The sequence below is a fragment of the Xenopus laevis genome, chromosome 2L (genome assembly GCF_017654675.1).
Source record: "Xenopus laevis strain J_2021 chromosome 2L, Xenopus_laevis_v10.1, whole genome shotgun sequence".
NCBI classification, from domain to species: domain Eukaryota; kingdom Metazoa; phylum Chordata; class Amphibia; order Anura; family Pipidae; genus Xenopus; species Xenopus laevis.
Window position 1 is genome coordinate 169,951,381 of NC_054373.1, and position 21,935 is coordinate 169,973,315.

The following is a 21,935-nucleotide window of genomic DNA, read 5'->3' on the forward strand; positions in this document are numbered from 1 at the left end:
CAATTATTATGCATTATTGTCCAAGAGTTAGATATTTGTCTGGCAACATTATAAGTAATGTCAAATTGTGTTCTATATAATACAGTTCAATAAGATCATTGAAAATGTATTTGGAACATTCTTTATATAATGTAGGTTCCCCGGGGAGACGAGCTGTTCTTGAAATATTTTCTTACAAAATCAGCAGTGCTGGTTTACGAGATTTCATATTAGCTAAGCCACTCTTGCAGTTCGTTTAATGTATTCACAGCTATGTTTCTAATTTGTTCAGGGCATAAACACTTTTGTTGATCTTCAGATTCAGCACTGTGTAAAATGAGTTCCCTTTATCATTTGTCTTCATCGTGCCACCGCAATGCAATATGTAATAGAAATGATTAGCTGCAGAATGGTGCTCGAATTTTATCTTTCAATACAGGAAAGTTAACATAAACCTTTTTTTTTTTAGCTATCGTTGAACTAAATCACCCACTATAAAAAAACAAGAATATAAGAGATATTTTTCATCCTCAGAAGTCAAACATGCCCTTTAAAATTTACTGTCAAATCAGACTGGTGGAGGATGACCTTTACCTGTCTGGACATAGGATTTCACACTTCACTGCCCTGAACTTTTCACCGGCCTTGTTACACTTGACTTTCTTTAAAAAATAAATGAGAAATGTATAGTGGTGATGTTTTGAAAAAGAGAGGGTTTTTTCCCCCTGCATTTATATGGGACTATTAAAAAATTGCCTTAGAAACGTTTAAGTGATGTGTTGATTTCCTATAGAAGGTTTATGAAAACATGAAAGGTTTACAGTGTTCATTTAAAAAACAAAAAGTCAGTTTTCCTTGCATGGTATATATAGATATATATAAGGGACAAAATATGGCAGTGTAGAATCTATGTAAGCTGCATTATATTCCTAAAAGATTCCGTTATGGGAAATTATGCTTCAGTACAGTCCTCCTCTTTGCAGCCTCTCATGAAGAATCCTATTTTAAGAAATTGATCAAGAAAGAAAGGATTTTCAAGATCCAGCGACCATTCCTTGCTATGGCTCAAGTATTAATCAGCAATGTAGTCACATTACTAAACTTTTTTCAATATGCTATGTGGGTTACTATCCTGAATTGATATAATCACACCCCCCCAACATCCCCGCGCCTATAAACCTGGGACCATGGGACAGATTCACTAAAGGACGAATTTTCGTCAGCGACAGCTTCGCACCAATTCGCCAGGCACAAATACGCTATGAATACGCTAATTCACTAAAATGTGGTTTCGTCCCGGGCGTCAAACACTGGCGTCTTTTCGCTAGCGTTACTTGGCTGTGCGGACATTTCATATCGAAGATGCGTTAGCGTTCATTTCTGCCTAGGGAAACTTCGCTAGTGATCTTGCGCTTAGGTCAAGTTGCATAGGGTGGGAAATTTAAAGTTGTATAGACTTCTTTATTTATGTTGCTGCAAATGGTTTAAGTTAGGGATGCACCGAACCCACTATTTTGTATTCGGCCGAACCGCCGAATCCTTCCTGAAAGATTCGGCCGAATACCGAACCCTAATTTGCATATTCCCTAGGCGTTCATTTCTGCCTAGGGAAACTTCGCTAGTGATCTTGCGCTTAGGTCAATTTGCATAGGGTGGGAAATTTATAGTTGTATAGACTTCTTTATTTATGTTGCTGCAAATGGTTTAAGTTAGGGATGCACCGAATCCACTATTTTGGATTCGGCCGAACCGCCGAATCCTTCCTGAAAGATTCGGTGAATACCGAACCCTAATTTGCATGTGCAAATTAGGGGTGGAAATGGGAAAACCTTTTTTACTTCCTTGTTTTGTGACAAAAAGTCACACGATGTCCCTCCCTGCCCCAAATTTGCATATGCAAATTAGGATTCGGATTCTGTTCGGCCAGGCAGAATGATTCGGCCGAATCCGAATCTTGTTGAAAAAGGCCGAACCCTGGATTCGGTGCATCCCTAGTTTAAGTTACTGGTTTATATAACACGTGTCCAGAGAACCATAATAAAGGCAAGAGAGTTAATATAATGCCCTACACATGAGCCCACTGTAAAATGAATGTTCCGTATGTTACGAAATGGCTGGAAAAAAACAATTCCCCCAAAAAAGTTAGGACTTTTGTAGGCAATCACGCTGAAAAAAGGAAAAGACGATTGAGGAAGATCTAGCTGCTTTATTGCACTTCGCCTGTTCTGAGGTGGTGAAGGCAACTCTGGCGAAAGAGGTAACGTTCATTAAAATCCGCATTTTAGTGAATTTGCGAAGTAACATCCATTCGTATGGGTATGAACGATAGCAACAGTCTGTTTAGCTAGCGAATTGGCAATGTCCCTGCGGGTGGCAACGCTGGCGGAAAGTCACTAGCGTTAGCCTCTTCGCTCTTTAGTAAATCTGCCCCCATGCCTTGAGAGCATAATTCATTAGGTAGACCAGATGGCAAGCACCTCTATTCCATAAAGCTGAAATTCCCATCCTTTGTTCTGTAAGTGAGCATTAAGGCTTCAATGCATGTATAGCATTATACATTTGAAAAATCAGCTACTTGTTCATGTGCATTAAAAAAAAAAACAAGTCAGATAAATGAATTGGTGTACGGCTTGCTTGTTCCGCTTAAAGTATTTCTGCAATGCGTGGTGTTATTTCAATCTCATTTGAAGGGTTTCCTCTAATCAACTGTTAAATTCTCTAATGCGAGCACTCAAAACCTTGTCATATGTCAAGAGGCTACAGTAGACTCTGCCAGTAGTACATACGATGCAAGTGCAGCAAAACTGCTGAACAGGAAAACAGTTATTTACATATTTGCATTTTCAAATATTTGATTTTGGTGATAAATCTACTCATTCATATTGAAGACGACTTGTAGAACCTTTCCAGATGTGCTCAACGCTTATTACATGCTGATTGTCATATGTTTATTCATTTCTTTAAATAGGCGGCGTAGCATTCCTTCTGTGTCCAAAAATATATCCTCACAACCTGCAGAATTGTATTTCAAGCTATGTATATCAGTGCAGAAACTGGCAGTGACATATATTGAGCTATAATATTTATGTACTGCAGGAAGTTTTTTTTTTTTCTGATACAGTATATGGATTCTGTACATGTGGATTTAAAAGTCAATTTATTTGCAAAATGTTAGCTTTATAATGGGCCATCTTTCTAAAATTGTGTATAATCTGTGTATGATTTATTATATTGTAATAACTGGTGACGCACGGGGGGGAAAAACAGCTTTTCAATGCATCTATTAACGTTCTCATATTTTGTATATTTTGGTTTGTATCATAATAAAGCTTACTATTTAAAGACATATCCAATCATGTTTTCTATTTTTTGACATGTTCCTGAAACCTCACAGCTGAATTGTACGTATGAAGGTAAATCATATGTTTTATGTAAAGTTTGGAGTTGGTTAATTGTTATTCTTAGAAGTTAATAACTGTAGTTTGTATTACCAGCGTTCACTTATGTTCCTTTTCATTTATTTCGGTTTGATTATTGTTACTGTTCTTAAGCAAAGGGAGATGTAAATCAGGGTCATAGAGGAGCTTATACTGTTGAAGAATACAGGGCACAATACAGTTACGTTTTTCAACTCGCAACTATAATGCTCCAACTCAACCCAAAGCTCTAAAATATATGTGATAAGTAAAGAGAAAATGTTATTTTGAGATTATTATTTTGAGATTTTTTTTACTCATATTTAATTTAAATTCATGCTCAGCTACCAAGAAGGTAAAAACCATTGGGCAAGATAATAAAAATAATCTAACTGCAAAATATGTTATACATTCATGGACCCGAATTTAAGAAGATTATAAATTAGTCATTAGCTTTAGGGGGTTTGCCCAAATGTTGAACTAGATATGAAAACCCAAAATCAAAATGTCTAAAAACCTTTGTCCAATATCTAGGATGTTCTATATCAGGGATTCCCAACCTTTTGAACCCGTGAGCAACATTCAGAAGTAGAAGGAGTTGGGGAGCAACACTTGCATGAAAAATGTTCTTAGGGTGCCAAATAAGTGCTGTGATTGGCCATTTAGTAGTCCCTATGTGGCTTGTAAACTTACATTGAGACTCTGTTTGGCAGTACATCTGGTTTTTATAAACCAAAACTTGTCTCCAAGCCTGGAATTCAAAAATAAGCTCCTGCTTTGAGGCCACTGGGAGCAACATCCAAGGCGTTGGAGAGCAACATGTTGCTCATGGGCTACTGGTTGGGATCACCGTTCTATATAATGTAGGCTACTTGGAGCAGATTGTATGCAAAAATCAAACTTTTACCATGCAAATGTATGTTCCTCTGGTGAGTGTTGTGCAACAACAAGTAGTAGGGGAGGTAAATAACCGCAACTCTTAATAAAGGCCAACCATGAAATCTCTACATGTTGTAAAACAAATCATGCATGCATTAATATCAAAATTCTCCTAGACATGCATTGGAGAACAAGCACATTAGGCTTGCAGCTTGTGTAGTAAACACATTCAACATATCTGTGTATATAAAATATATATAGGCCAAAGTATAATTTAATTTGGGGCTCTGGTATACATGGCTTTCATTTTTCTTATAGAAGACTTTGGCAAGGGAGAGGATAATTTTTCCTTACAGGGTGGTCCTTTCTTCCAATTGTTCCCATTATTGCCAAGGAGTCATTTCTAACAGCTCCAGTGCTTTGTGATACTTACATTGAAGACATTGGTTCAAATTCCAGTATTAAATTCTTAAAAAGACGCTCAATACTCAAGAGGACATAAGACATAAGGCCAACGCTCTTAATTTGATTCTTTTTCACAGCTATGATAACATTTTTCCCATTTCAACCCAAATGCTTAACAAGTATCAGGATTTAGGGGTTCAAACAAACTTCTAGATGTAATTTAGGGAAATACTAAACTTTCTTCCATAATTACTGAAATCATTCATTCTCAATATGTGGGGCTAACTGCCCTAGTTTGGCCCAATGAAGTGGAAAGGTGTTATAATTGGAGGAAGATATGAGGATGGTAGCCATTTTACTGTTTACTCTATTATTTATTACTCTAAAACTCTAAACATATAATGTGTAAAACCCATAACAAAACTCTAGTACAAAACTTTGCCAAGAAAAGCAGTCGAGGTCCCATAGAAGTCAATGGGAGCTGTGCTGATCCTATTGGACATTTTAAGCCATTCAGATTTTTAGAGGTTTTTCGGTTTTTTTCCTGCTATTAATTGTCTGAAAAACTCAAAGTATTAGATATTTTAATATTTTGTAGCACATTGTTCAGCTTGTTTACATTCATACTTTTAATAAATTACAGGGCATTTGTGATTTTAGAGAAAATGGGTTTATTTGTGGTTTTAAAAACCCTATAAAACCACTAAAATGTGTATGTTGATAAATGGGCCTCCATGCCTGATATAAAGTAAAAAGTAAATATAAATTAGCCATTAGCTTTAGGGGGTTTGCCCAAATGTTGAACTAGATATGAAAGCCCAAAATCAAAAAGTCTAAAAACCTTTGTCCAATATCTAGGATGTTCTATATAATTTAGGCTACTTGGAGTGCTATTGTAATTAAAGGATATGGCACAGTGTAGGATCCTCCACAATCAAAGATATAAAAGATTAAATGTTTCTAATATTCCAATGTATCAAAAATTTAAATAAACAAAATGTCAGACCTTTACCCAATAAAATGATAATTGAAGAGGAGAAACTGACCATTCATGGATAATTTTTTTCATATATGACTGTCATATAGGGTAAAGTTGAACGGTAGCTAACCAGTTTATAAAGATTATCTGTTTAAAAAGATGCTAAAAATAAATCTAAAGGTGTCTCGATTCATATATCATCAAAAATACCATATCAGTTTAAGGGCATGCACGCTGACCCTGCAGACAGGTACCTGATGTTGATATGTGAACTTGGTAATACTACATACATAACATATATGCCCCAAATCAAAATCCCTTTTTTAAAAATGCCTGTTCTAAAATTCTCCAGTATAAGACAGGGAAATGTGTCATAGCAGGGGATACAATCTTTTCCATAGTTTATATAAAACATAATTTGTTTCTTCATTTGACCAATTGCAATAAAGATTATTTTACAAAATGTTTTCCAATTCTGATTATTATTATAGTCCACTGTATGACTGATTCTGAAAAGTGAATACGAATTTGCAATATGGATAACAAAAATCAGCATTGTGCAATATATTATCGATATTAAGACTGTGATTACATAGTATTAATATTTAGCTTTTTACAGTTTTTTCTGTCGCGAAATAATACCATTTACTAAAATAACGTTTTATTGCACTGGCCCAAATTTTAAAAACTTGCAGTGTGTGATCCATTCTTGACATCTTAAAATCTTCCTTTTAACTTTTCCTATCATTCTATGCATTTACTTCATCCACCCCCATTTTACCTGTCTTTTTCCTATGCCAAACACATTTCATTAGTTTACTCTGTTTCTCTCAGTTACCTCAACTTCTCTTTTTCCTGTTCTTTATTCCCTCTTTAAAGAAGGAAAGTCTTCTTGCACTTGTGGGTGCCAAATGTTAGGCACCCCCAAGTGATTATATTTACTTACCTGAAACCCCGGGCCAGTGCTCCTATCAGCAGAAAACTGCACCGGCCTGTGGTTATTCCAGCAAACACCACGGAGGGATCCTCTTCCGGCTTCTTCTTTCTTCAAACTTTCCAGGGCAAATGCATGCGCAGTAGAACGAAATAGCCGACTTTAAATTTCGGTTTGCATGCGCAGTCGTGCAAAGAAAGAGGGAGCAGGAAGAGAATCACTCCATGGTGCTCGCTGGAAGAGCCCCAGGCCAGTGCAGTTTTCTGCTGATAGGTAAGTAAATGCAATCACTTGGTGTCCCTAACATTTGGCACCCCCTTGTCCTTTAATATAATTATTCAATAACCCTATATTCCCTCTTTCCCTTTCCCCACACTTCTTCCTCGGTTTTCTAACTATTTGATTAGACAGGCTGTGTTGATCAGCAAAGCAGGAAAGTATTTTGCCCCTGGGCACACACACAGCTAGCATGCATTCAAGGAAGAGTATAATTTCTTTAGAGAACTTAGATGTAAATGATTATATCATGGTAATAAGGAGGTCTGCCACTTTGGACTGGCGTCTTTTAGGTGTTCCTGACAAGCCAAAGCACCCATAAAACATTAGCTCAAAGTGGTATGCCTCTCCTCTTACCTTAAACATGCATCACTGGTGCATACCATACATAAAGTATACATTCTTACTCTTCAAAATTTTACAAAATCCAAAGTAGCACATAGAAGGCACACAGATTGCTCTTCGGGGCCATACAAAGCTGTACATCATGTGTAAGAAAAATAACATAGAATGTACAACTGATGAAAGGGTCCTCCCTGAAAGATTATGTTTTTATCTTGCACTCAGCTAATAAAACATGTAGGAATCTTTCGGTCTGCCAAGAAAAATCTACCCTAATGGTATAGTGCTGCACACAAAGGGGCAAATTCACTAAGATTCGTAGTTGCGCCAGGTGTAACTTTGCCGCACTTCGCCACAATTCGCCAGGTGTAGTTTCGCCAGCGCTTCGCAAATTCACTAAAATCCGAAGTTGCGCTCAGGGGTAGCGTAAGGTTGCGAAGTTGCGCTAGCGTTGATTCGCTAAGCGAAGTGAAGTTACGCTAGCGATGGTTAATTTGCATACGGCGCCAAATTCAAATTTCAATGGAGGAATACGTACAATCACTACAAATGCCTGGGAAACCTTCAAAACATCAAATAAAATTTTATTTTGCCCTACACATGTGCCCACTGTATAGGTAAGTTGCCATGAGTCAGGAAATGTAGGGGGGAAGGAGGGGAGCCCCAAAAAATGTTTCGATCTTTTTCAGCCTATCACGCATAATGTAGAAAATACGCCAGCGTTTTTTGGGACTTAGAAAAAATGTTGACTTTTTTTGAAGCAATCCCTATCTACTCTATTGTGCTTCGCCTGGTCTGAGGTGGCGAAGGAAGTCTAGCGTAAAAGGTAGCATTCAGTACACTGCGCGCGTTAGTGAATTTGCGTAGTTACGTCACTAGCGAAAATTCGCCAGGCGTAAGGGTGCGAAGTAACACTAGCGAATCTACGCCAGCGTTCGTTAGTGAATTTGCGCAGTAACGAAAATGCCAAACGCTAGCGAAGTAACGCTAGTGTTCGGCACTTCGGCGCTTAGTGAATTTGCCCCAAAGACAGAAAGATCCAATATTTGTATCCCATAAATTCGAACATAACTGGTAGAGCAATTCTAGCCCAAAGGTTAAAGGACCTCAGGTTTACAATAGTTACTTTAGCTTGAACATTGACCATAGCTTTATGCCTAGCTTCTGCATATACATTTTGGATGAATGTTTGATACAGAGCAACAAAAACTGGACATTCACCATTTAAAGAGAGGTTATCTGTCTAGAGATCACATTCCTATCCCATGATATATATATATATATATATATATATATATATATATATATATATATATATATATATATATATATATACAGTATTTACATAGACTTCACTTGTTAATACAAGTATATGTACATCGTCCTAAAACAACCTTTCTTTATATATTTGAGATTCATAATCTTAAGATATAAATATATGCAGTTTGTTGTTTATTTCATAAAATGACTCAAGTAAATTGCCCAGAAAGTTTACAGAATCATCCAGCTACAGTATGTACATTTTTTCTTTTTGCCTGCAAGTTTGCATCCCACATAATATTAATAATCATAAAAACCGAAGCCCATAAAAAAAGTGATTTTAATGCACAAAGAATGAAGAGTATCTCTGTTGGAATCAGCAAAAGGAAGATCCTATTATAGCTAAGCATCTATTCACATGTAAACTATAGACATCACCCATAGTACAAAGTATTATAAAATGTAAATATATAAAATTCACAAGCTAAATCTTTTTTATGTTAGTTGTAGTAAATAAAAATCAGTTCATTATGACTGATGTTATTATAAAGAGTATTTTTAGGTTTACAAAATATTTCTACTTCCTTTTCTTGCAGTTTTCTCCCTCATTGTACTAATGTGGTGTGAAGTAGTCGGACTGGGCCCCGCCGGGCCAGATCCACTTCTTAGTGGTGCAACCCCACGCCCGGCACCGCGCACATAAGGACAAACGCGACGCTCCACAGCCGCGAGGGCCCCAAGCACCCCAGTCTGACCCTAACAGCATATGCATCTTTTGCTTATATTTTACTTCTAAACTAGAGAATGCTGGAAATTTGATATGTCTGAATGCATCTGGTTTAGCAAGTAAAGTTTCATATCCAATGGTCAATGTCACGGCACAGCATTGGCAGAACTCTATGGAATAACAGTCAACTGTGAGATTGGGTTATTTCATTGAATACAATACACAAGAATGTCTAGGGAGAGAGACTTCCTCATACATCTTCATCAATCTTCTTGGCAACAAACTGGTGTTGCTTCAAAGATTGATTATTCTCAATGTGAACGCAAACCTCTGGAACTGCACCCATACTGTATACAAAGTGTATTTATAGTGATGGTTGCTTGTGAAACAGACAATTGCTTTTGAGACTACCATAATCTCACTGGTATAGCACTAGTGATACAAATTATGGGAGTATCAATTTACCTCTGCTTCAAGCCTATATGATACACTTGTCTTATCTAATAATAGTAATCAGTACAATTTGCTTAATATTTTTGTACCTGCATTTGTTTTTGTTTTATTTTGTCCCCTCCCCAAAGCCCTCCTGTAAGGGCAATATTTGAGAATGAGAATTCTCAAATATAGCTTAGGGTGCTTAACCTCATGGTTTAATATCACTGGGGATGTGTTGGCACCACTGGAATCATATATGTCAATAATAAAAATTAGGGATGCACCGAATCAGGGATTCTGTTCAGGATTCGGCTTTTTCAGCAGGATTCGGATTTGGCCGAATCCTTCTGCCCGGCCGAACCGAATCCTAATTTGCATACGCAAATTATGGGCGGGGAGGGAAATTGCGTGACTTTTTGTCAGAAAACAAGGAAGTAAAAAATGTTTTCCTCTTCTCATAGCATATGCAAATTAGGATTTGGTTCAGTATTCGGCCGAATCTTTCACAAATGATTTGGGGGATCGGCCGATTCCAAAAAAGTCGATTCGGTGCATCCTTAATAAAAATGAGCAAACAGTGAAGAGAAGAGTAAACACAGAATACAGTGAAGTAGCTGCAAATGTGTTGTATATGGGTGATATATGAACATTCCAGGGACAGTTTAAAGGATTCATATCTTTTGATAAAGTCTGAAATACCTGGATACCTTTAGTCCTGAAAAACTCTTGTAGTGGCATTTTTCTTAGCACTTATAGGAGACAAACACACCAAGAAAAATACATTTATTTATCCAGCAACCAAAAGGCTAACAGGCAGAAATTGGATCTTAGTAACCATGACATATGCTTCAGAGAAACAGACATGAGCTAGCATCATATCCCTGCTAAGCATCAACTTCCATAATTATGTTGGCTTCTAATAAGGCTGCCCTTTGTGGATTGTCTTGGCATTGAATACTTCACTAGACTCTATTAGGGATCAAAAATGAAGGTGAACAAAAAATGTTCCCCACAATAATTGACATTCAAACATGTAGAATTGAGTGAAATATCCCACAGCAAAGTTTTGAAATGTCATTGTCAATTCTGAAACATTCAATAAGCAAAAAATGGGTGAACACCATATACTGTATAATGCATGGTTAAAAACATGGGATGTGGTATTATATTTATAGTTATATACATAGTTTTGGGATGGACAGCCCATTAAACAAGCTCATCTGGTTATAAAAAGATACAGTATCCTACAAGTAATATTATGACGCTATCTATTCAGCATTTCCATACATAATACAGACAACATAGGCCAGTCCATACGTAATTATTAGGTACCAGTTTAACTTATTAATACCTTTTTTTCTCTAACTATGTTCCTAAATAGAAATAAATTATTTGTATTTGTCTGTTTAAAATAGCAGTGGGACACTAGGGGGCACATTTACTTAGGGTTGAATATCAAGGGTCAATTAACCCTCGATATTCGACTGTCGAAGTTAAATCCTTCGAATGATCGAAGGAAAAATCGTTCGATCGAACGATTAAATCTTTCGAATTGAACGATTCGAAGGATTTTAATCCATCGAACGAACGATTTTCCTTCGACCAAAAATTTGTTAGGAAGCCTATGGGGACTTTCATAGTAACATAGTAAGTAAGGTTGAAAAAAGACACATGTCCATCGAGTTCAATCTTTTTTTTTTAACTACCTATCTGCCAGTTGATCCAGAGGAAGGCAAAAAAAACCCATCTGAAGCCTCACCAATTTGCCTTAGAGGGGGAAAAATTCCTTCCTGACTCCAAAATGGCAATCGAACCAGTCCCTGGATCAACTTGGACTATGAGCTATTTCCCATAACCCTGTATTCCCTTACTTGCTAAAAAGCCATCCAACCCCTTCTTAAAGCTATCTTATGTATCAGCCTGTACCACTAGGCTTTCCCCATAGGCTAACATTGCACCTCGGTAAGTTTTACTTGGCGAAGTAGGGGGTCGAAGTTTTTTTTAAAGGGACATTACTTCGACTATCGAATGGTCGAATAGTCAAACAATTTTTAATTTTAATCATTCGATTCGAAGTCAAAGGTCGAAGTAGCCAATTCGATGGTCGAAGTAGCCCAAATAACATTCGAAATTCAAAGTATTTTTTCTTATATTCCTTCACTCGAGCTAAGTAAATGTGCCCCTATGCATAAAATTACAATATCACAGTATATCCTTTTTTGAAATTTTGGGTCCGATTTACTAACACTCGGATTTCTATTTTTTCCACAAATCGTACTTTTCTAAAATTCTAAACATTTGAGATTTATTTAGTGTTAAAACCATGAAAAACTCTAATACAAAACTTCAAGTAAAATCAGTTGAGGTCCCATAGAAGTCAATGGGAAATGCGCCTGATCCTATTGGACTTAAAAATTCAGACTTTTGAGGTTTTTGGGTAATTTGTTTTACTAGTAATCAGAATAGCTCAAATTTTTAGAGGTTTTAGAGATATTTGTATTTTCTTATTTCCGTTCGTACTTTTTTATTTGGCTCTTTTAAAAACTTTCATAGCATTTGTGGTTTTAGAGAAATAGAGTTTAATTGTGGTTTCAAAAAGTTCTAATATCACAAAAATTCACCTTTTAATATATGGGTCACTTGATGTATAATCTTTCTATTACCATATTGTTTCACACAATCAGATGCATAATTTAAGGATTGCAAAGGTTTATTATCATTGTCCCAAGCTCATTTTGGTACTGATGAACTGAGAAAATCTAAGCAAAAGTGGTAACAGGCAGGACATTTCACATTTTAACAGCACAAATTTTTAATATTAGAAATAAATCTGCATACACCAAATGGTTGAATGAAGCACCTTAAAGGAGAATTTTTTTTTTGGCTAAACGGTTGAATTCTCCTTCAAGAGTCAGCTATACAGATGATCATGTTCATGGAATTGCAGCATAGAATTAGCTTTACAATATATGAATTCATCTTTTATTTATATGATATTCCTTGCTGTTAAAAGGAGAACTGCTTTGAACTGATCTGTCTTGGAACGGTTAACATTTACAGCCTTTTCCTTTATCTTGTAAAATGGAGATGGAGGCTTTAATCCTGCTCACAACTCAAATCGTGACTTCTTGTGATCCATCAAAAACGAACACACAAAGTAAATGTGCCAGCCACTCAGTATTGCAGCGATGGGCTTCAACTAGATAGGTTTAATGCTGATATTGACAATTTGTTCATAGGATGGCATGTTTACCTTTTTGTTTGGTTCATAGGAAGGAAAGTTTACCTTTTATTTTTGCATGGCCACATTTCTTTGAATTCAGAGACTAAAGCAGTTAGCAGGACTAGTGTTCTCTCATGGTTGCCCACAACAAGAGAGACTTTAGGTTGGAAATTTAAGCCTGTCTCATTAAATACTATATAATAGGGGCAGATTTATTGATTTTTTTGTGTTTGAGATTTTTTGTGATTCACGTTTTTTTAATTCTTGATTAAGTTTTTTCTGCAATCAAGTTTTTTTTAATTAAAACTTTGCAGGATTTAGGTGGTAAGCTTTTTATTTTTTGAAAAAACTATTTGCAGAAAAAAGTACTAATAAATCGGCCCAAAGTGTTAAACATTTCTACTAAAATTCCACCAAATGAAAGTTTTGGCAAAACACCACACCCATTACAACCAGTTGTACAAGTAGCTGCAGGTGGTGTGATGGTAAGAATGAGTATGAGTTTGTGCTCATTCCTATACAACATGATTCGATGTGTTGTATGACGCTGTGATTTTAAAACAAATTTCTATTTTCTTTCATGGTCCTCAAATACATATATCGTGATAACAGTGTTTAATCTTTATTGATTTGTTGTTTGATTATTATAATCTTGTTTGTATTGTATGTTAGAAGTATTTCATTGTAATATATACATTTACAGTTAATGTATTTTGTCCTAAGAATTAAATAACTAAAAACCATATCTTTTTATTTAATGTGTTAACGCTTGTTATTACCCACAGTACACTGTAAATATTAAGTGCACCCAGTTTCTTTAAAAGTGACCATTGTCCAAATAACCTCTAAAACCACCGGAGAACTTCTTCCTAGTCACCTAATACATTGTGGGTTTCTTCCTTCAAGATGTCCTCTTCTCATTATAGGAATCCCCTTATGTAATGTACAAGAAAAACCATGAGCTGCTGGAAGGAAATGATAAGTTTGAAGGATATTGTGTAGATCTGGCTTATGAAATTGCAAAACACATTGGTATCAAGTATAAAATTGCCATTGTCCCTGATGGAAAATATGGAGCAAGGGATTCAGAAACAAAAATCTGGAATGGGATGGTGGGAGAGCTTGTATACGGGGTAAGCAAACTATATTTAAAAGAACATATACAAAAAAAAAAAATCAAAAATTTGAATGGCTCATCCTCTTGTTCATTCAGCACTTTTAGGACAGTCTGTTGCTTTGAATGCTATAAAGTCTACTTTTATATTATGTATATTATGTCACTGTATACTTCTTATTGTTAACAACCAGTTAGTTAATATTTGCCATTTATGCTTGGTCAGTTGAGTTCATGCAGTAAATGCCAAAATGTTTTCCGATCTTTGGAAAGTAAGTATTAATAACTGCCATGCTTGTCTGACATAGGCTGGACATTCTTTGACTGTTTTCAAAAAGTCAGTCCTATATTAACTGAAGATATACCAATTAGCATGTGTACATGATCAAATGTTGAGTTATGGCGACTAAATGTATTTAATTAGATTAATTTAATTTGTATATTTACAGGGCCGATTTATTAATGCTCAAACCTTCAGGCTCAAGCATACGGCTACTAAAATCCTGCACATGTTCCTAAATTCTTGCATAGTTTCTGCATTCAAACACCTCTGCCTCCTTGTGATCTTTTTTGTGCCTAAAAGCTCTGCAAGTTTTAGGCGCTAAGCTTTTTATTTTTTTTAAAAAACCCGCCTGAGAAAAAAAAGCTTGGCCCAAGCCAAGGTATTCAAATGCAGAAACACATATACCTAATTTCCCCTGAGTCTCTCCTGAGGATAGTTGCCCGGTGCTGGCTGGAGGGGTCGGTGCCTCTCCCAACGATATCTGTAAAGAAGGTTAGCCAAACAACACAGGCCAGTGTAGCGGGGATCTCCCCTGCACGTTTATTTCGTCAAATGATGTAATGTTTCGGGGGCGTACCCCTTCATCAGACATGTCTGATGAAGGGGTACGCCCCTGAAACGTGGAGGGGAGATCCCCGCTACACTGGCCTGTGTTGTTTGGCTAACCTTCTTTACAGATTCAAATGCAGAAACCACCTGAGAGTTTAGAATTTCACTCGTGGTTTTAGTAACTGAATGCTAGAGCTTTAATAAATTGGCCCCTTATTGTTGAATAAAGACATTTATCATACAAAAAATAGACTAAGAGGGTTATCAAAATCTGAAAATATGTCATTATTTTCTGAAATATACTCCGGCCAAATAAGCACTGGTTATTTCCCCTTATTTATCAATACATTTTCTTGAAAATTTCTTGTGCTGGAAAAACTCAAAAAAATCATGAAAATATTTGAATCGTACATTTTTTGGATTTTCCACCCGAAGACTCAGATATTTTTTCGGATTTTTGCCCGAAAACCACAAAATCTTTGGATTATTGCTAGAAACTACTATGTATAACATTTTAGTACATTTTTTGTTTGAACTTTAGTATATTTGTAATGAGTAGGGGTGTAGCGAACTGTTCTGCTGCGAACTAGTTTGCGCGAACTTCGACCGTTCGCGTCCGCCGAATGTTCGCGAACGTTTGGAAACGTTCGCATTTTGAGTTCGCGTTCGATTCGAATACAAGTCGTTCGACCATTCGACCATTCGAATTCCTTCGACCGCTAAAAATCAAACGATTTCCATTCGTTCGAACGATTGTAAGCATTCGATCGAATGAAAAGCATTCGATCAAATGGCTTCGATCGTTCGATTCGAATGAAAATCCTTCGATCAAATGATTAAAATCCTTCGATCGTTCGAATCGAACGATTTTAGCGGGTGTTCGAAGTTCGCGAACTGTCCGCGAACGTTCGCATTTTTGCCGGTGTTCGCGAACGGCGTTCGCGAACACCAAATCGGCAGTTCGCTACATCCCTAGTAATGAGATTTTAGCATACTAATAAATTTAAACTGTGGTATTGTTTACATGTATTTTATATGTAAAATATGTTGAAAGTAAAAACATGAAAAGAATATCTCATGATCTCAATTATACAATAATACCATTTAAGAATATCCGTTTTAATTCAGGTTTTATATGCACTTGATAATTACTTACAATTGTTCAATGTATCTGTAAAATTTTGAATTAATCTCAAAAACTCAAACTGAAAAATAGCTTGAATTTTCTAATAAATTGCTCATTGACTGCCACTGACTTCTACATGAACTTGCCAGTTTTTAGATGCCACATTTTTATTGAGTTTTTTTGCATCTTGAAAATTTGAGTTTCGAAACTCAAATTCATGATTTTTGACAGGAAAGAAAACACCTCAAATTACCACTATACAAGTAGGGGCAAATTTACTTAAGGTCGAATATCGAGGGTTAATTAACCCTCGATATTCGACTGTCGAAGTTAAATGCTTTGAATCGTTCGATTCGAAGGATTTTAAGCCATCGATTGAACGATTTTTGTTCGACCAAAAAAAGATTGCTAGGCCTATGGGGACCTTCCCCATAGGCTAACATTGACTTCGGTAGCTTTTAGGTGGTGAACTAGGGGTCAAAGTTTTTTCTTAAAGAGACAGTACTTCGACTATCGAATGGTCGAATAGTCAAACGATTTTTAGTTCGAATTGTTTGATTCGAAGTCAAAGTCGTAGTCGAAGTAGCCCATTTGATGGTCGAAGTAGCCAAAAAAAACATTCGAAATTTGAAGTTTTTTTTCCTCTATTCCTTCACTCGAGCTAAGTTAATGGGCCCCGTAATATGTGTTTTTGGCTTTGTAAAGGTATGCATATAAAGCCTATGAGCCTTTTGAACAGACATAACTTTATTTGTTCTATTGTGAAATATAGACATTGATGTTTAACTTAGGAAGGGAGGTCCATTCAGGTAAACATGAATAAAGCAAAATGAAGCATTACAATAGAACTATCTGAATTCAACTGAATTAAGAAATTTAATAAATTAATGAAAACATAACATAACTATACATATTTTTTCTTACAGAAGGCAGAGATTGCTGTTGCCCCTTTGACTATCACATTGGTTCGAGAAGAGGTCATTGATTTCTCAAAGCCCTTTATGAGTTTAGGGATTTCTATTATGATTAAGAAGCCTCAGAAGTCAAAACCAGGAGTTTTCTCATTTTTGGACCCTTTGGCTTATGAGATCTGGATGTGCATAGTTTTTGCTTACATTGGTGTCAGTGTAGTCCTTTTTCTGGTAAGCAGATTTAGTCCCTATGAATGGCACACAGAGGAACCAGAGGATGGAAAAGAAGGACCCAGTGATCAGCCTCCAAATGAATTTGGCATATTTAATAGTCTTTGGTTCTCCCTTGGAGCCTTCATGCAACAAGGATGTGATATATCACCTAGGTTAGTATGTCAAACTTAGTTAGACTCACAGAGTCACATAACATTTTTATATACAACAGCAGAGGACTGCACAATGACAGTTCATAAATTAGAGCAAATTAGCTGAGCTGAAAATGTAATTGAGATGTTCCATATCTGGACTTTGTTGAATTATGATTCATATTATGATTCATGTTAAATGTCAATAAAGGGTTGTTAAAGGTTGATGTGCAGTACAGATGCAGTGTTAGTCTGTAGATCATTCGCATTGTTAAATATATTTATGCACCAGAGAAGTAACCCAAATAGCAGAAATATTTGGTTTTTACCTTGTATGAACTTGAATATCAATGCAGTTTTTTCCCCAAATATTACAACAAATGTACTTGCTATATGTTTTGGAACGTGTTTTTGTTAGCTGTAGATAAATTTATATCACATAGAAAATGTGCTGCCAATAACAGGAAATATTGTTTTCTTCCTTTTTACCTATGACAGAAAAAGAAAAAGTTGCGACTTTTATCTTAGAATTTTTAGTTGCAACAATTTAATTTATTATTAAAATACATGTAGTGCTACAGGCTTTAAAATTGTGCCTTTATTACTCTTTAAATGAGCTAACCTTCTTATTGGCAAATAAAACCATAGCAGAGAAGTATATAACATACGATTTTTCTGTAAATTAAAAAAAATTATTTTAAAAAAGATACATCTTTATATATTATGCAAATATATATATATATTTATATATTCATGTTTAGATCTCTGTCAGGTCGCATTGTTGGAGGAGTGTGGTGGTTCTTTACACTCATAATTATCTCATCTTATACTGCAAATCTGGCTGCTTTCCTAACGGTTGAGAGAATGGTATCTCCAATAGAGAGTGCAGAAGACCTTGCCAAACAAACAGAAATTGCATATGGAACACTCGATGCTGGGTCAACAAAAGAATTCTTTAAAGTAAGTTTTAGGTAATTTTAAAAAGGTGTTTTCCCACAAATACTCAGAATCTGGGGTATTCTGTGTGTAAATAGTAACTCTGCATTGTAATTTCAGCAATTATACAGATATGGGACCTGTTATTAAGAATGATCGGGACCTGGGGTTTTCCGGATAATGAATCTTCATACCTTAATTCTACTAGAAAATCGTGTAAACATTAAATAAACCCAATAGGCTGGTTTTGCTTACAGTGTAAATCCAAAAGTGTATAAAAATATATATATATATAAAAATATATTAATATAAATATACAAAGTCCAAAAGCTGGTGCACACAAAACAAGCGCTACTGCCTAGGTGCTGGTTATAGTAAATCATACATAGAGCAAAAATATGTGCAGCCCCTTTTTTTCACCACCACCTTCGGTGATTATACCAAAAACACTAAGGAACTCTCCTTATATTATGCTTTCGGATGAGTACTCACAAACAGATTCTGTTCAAATGCATGTAAAAAAATCCCTCTTCGATATCGGAACACACTTTTCAGTGCAAACTGTAGGATAAATGCAGCAGCAATAGTGTAAAACCACCTTTGTTATTCTAAAATCAAAAGTGAATAAAATGCACTCACATGGCATTCGTATTATGAATGCATATCACTATGACGTCCTGTTAGAAATCGTCCCCACCAGTATAAAGTCCACACAGAGTCTTTTGCACCAGAGCGCTCACTTGGCTTTTAGAACTCCTGGCAGCGTATTTTCTCTTTCTCCTCGTGTATACCGACTGGGCGCTTTCCAGTGACCTCACCAGCCTTACGCGTTCGTCTGCGACTTCGTCAGAGGCTTGGTCACGCTGGACGCATCATCCTACTTTATGCCTCGCATAAACAGTTCCATTGATTTTTGGTTGTGTCGAGGGTTTCGGGCAATTTCAAGATTTTTTCGGGGCATTCGGGTGAAAATTCCAAAAAATTCTGAGTTTTGGGGGAAAATTCACAAAAAAATCGTGCAAAAACCAGACCTTTTCCCACAAAGGTCATTTTCAGGAAAATATAATAATAAATAAGCGTTAAAAACCCGAGCGGGTTACATCGGAGTTTGTAGCAGCCAATACTGAGATAAATTCGGACCTTGATAAATAACCCCCCTAGTGTCTGCATATTGTCTGTCATAATAACATTTCCCCAATTGATAAATTATACAATTTGTCATTCAGTTTTAAATTTAGTTTTACATTCCAGGAGACAATCCATCTAATCAAGTAAATGTCTTTTTTATTTTTATTTTTTTTAAATAGAGGATTGACAAGAAATCTAAAATCTCATGTTGACCTGACCCATCTAGGGTAATTGCAGTGTCCTTACTTTACTGTTAGGAAAGCTATTATATATGTCAAGTCTTTTTTATCTAACTACTTAAAGAATGTATAGCATCTGTTGGATTCCTCCAGAAGAGCATTTCTTTTCTTTTATGTTAGCATGCCTTTCTTCTGACAGTAGCAATCACATCTTATCCTACTTCTGCTGAATACAGTATGCAGAATTGAGGTCTTCAGAGGCCAGCCCATGGGGAATTCTTCAATGAAATTTGATGTACACAGTATACCCCATGACAGATTGAGTTTTAATCAGGGTCAGCAATTGTCTAATGAAATATTCTATTAATGTCTTTGCTTGTGAAGCAAAAGTAGATACATTATGATTAATGTCAAAAGGGATTAACCCTATTTTCTTTTTGCAGTTCCAAAGTTACCCTTGTGGGGCATTTGTATCCTCTCTTTTTATAACATACATTGTAAATTCTAATTTAAACAGTACTAGTGAAGTTATTGTACAGCATAGTATCTTAAAATACATAGTTATCAAAAACATAGTATCAAAGGCATCAAACCAATTTACGACCATTCTTTTTGCAAGTAACATCCCGGAAGTATCCATCATAGTTAACAATTCCACTATCACCCCCTCTCCCCAGGCCCGGTGCCTTGGGGTTATCCTAGATTCTGCCCTGTCATTCACTCCTCATATCCAGTCACAATTAAATCATGTCACTTCCACCTTAGGAACATATCAAAAATACAATCATTTATCACCCAAGATGCTGCCAAAATTCTTATTCACTCTCATCATATCACGTCTAGACTACTGTAACTCTCTTTTAATTGGACTTCCCCTCCAGAGACTGTCACCTCTCCAGTCCATAATGAACACTGCTGCGAGGCTCATACACCTCAGCAACCGCTCCTCCTCTGCCTCGCCATTCTGTCAATCCCTGCACTGGCTTCCATTACCTTTCAGAATCAAATTCAAATTAATGACACTGACTTTCAAAGCACTTCATAACTCTGCCCCACCCTACATCTCTGAACTCATCTCTATATACTCACCCAACCACTTACTACGCTCCTCTACTGACCTGCTACTCAACTCTTCTCTCATTACCTCCTCACATGCTCACATTCAAGACTTTGCAAGGGCTGCACCCCTCCTCTGGAACGCTCTCCCACGGTCTGTCCGACTTTCTCCCAACCTTTCTGCTTTCAAGAAATCTCTTAAAACGCACGTCTTTCGAGAAGCCTACCCTCACTCTGCTTAACTACCAAACACAAAACCACATACAGTACCACATTTCTCACCCACTCCCACACCTTGTGTATTACTCCCTTCCCTTTAGAGTGTATGCCTATGCATAGGACCTTCCTCACCTTTTTGTACAGGGATTGATTGTGATGTATGTAACTCCATATGTTCTATGTATAGAATTCATGTGATGTAGTTGTATAATCACATTTACCTTACAGTGCTACGCAATATGTTGGCGCTATATAAATACATGTTAATAATAATAATAATTTGCTGAGGAACTTTGGCTTTGATGTTGCTAAACATTAAGCTTCTCCAGTTTGGTTCTCTAGCTTCTTTAGTTTTCTCCAGCTATCAGTCCAATTGTCTAAATTATTGAAATTACAGTACATACATAAATTAATTCTGTCTGGCAATACACACTAATAACAGTTACTCTTTCTTATCCTATATAGTAGCTGCTTCACTATATGTATCTTTTGAAGAAAGGAATGGTTCAATATGATGTAGAAATGCTAAACAATAGAGGGATTCTGGAATATGTTTGTCTCTTTGGGTTTATAGAATGTTTCCCTGTAAGGCACTTTAAAGGCCAGAGCACGCCTTAATTTTAGGGGGGTATTTACTAAAACTAGAATGTATCCCTTTTTTTTTTTTTTTATAAAAACAGTCGCTTTAACTCCCATCCGCAAACTTAACCTTATCAAAAAATCAGCTAGAAAAAGCTGGTGCATAAAAAGTCTTGTCAAAATCATGCGACAATTAGAATTGTACTAATTTTCCGAATGTGACGCCCAAATTGTGCGATTTCTTTGAGTTTTTGCCTGAAAACCCTGACTTTTTCGGATTATCATACGAAAACCATCGCGGATCGCCATGTCAAGAGACATCTTCAAATTGTAAAAGGGACATCTGGGGTCTACATGAACTTGGCAGATTTTAGCTTGAGTATTTTCAGATTCGGATTTTTAACAGCTTTGGGGTATAATAAATCTCTAAAAATTCAAGTTTTTCCCCTAAAAAAACTCAACCAGAAAAAAAATTGATGCTTCATATATAGGCCCTAAGGGGCAAATTTATCAAGGGTCGAATTTCGAAGTGGAAAATACTTCAAAATTCGACTATCAAATTGAATACTATGATCGTACGATTTTCCTTCGAATACGAAAAACTTAGAAATATGCTCTGGAAGGTCCCCATAGGC

The 21,935-nt window shown here is 36.2% G+C and overlaps 1 protein-coding gene across 7 annotated transcripts in view; it reads left to right on the top strand.

The window, feature by feature from the left end:
• The window catches only part of gria4.L (glutamate receptor, ionotropic, AMPA 4 L homeolog), a 209,384-nt gene that overhangs the window by 153,817 nt on the left and 33,632 nt on the right, over positions 1–21,935 (top strand). For 6 of the 7 annotated variants that reach the window (XR_005965215.1, XM_041580812.1, XM_041580810.1 and 3 more), the window contains 3 exon segments: positions 13,782–13,988; positions 16,854–17,224; positions 17,965–18,163. Coding sequence is in view for 6 of the 7 variants with exons in the window: in XM_041580812.1 (XP_041436746.1) it covers positions 13,782–13,988; positions 16,854–17,224; positions 17,965–18,163 (777 nt within the window). In the remaining variant the exon portion in view is untranslated. 7 annotated transcript variants of the gene reach the window in all.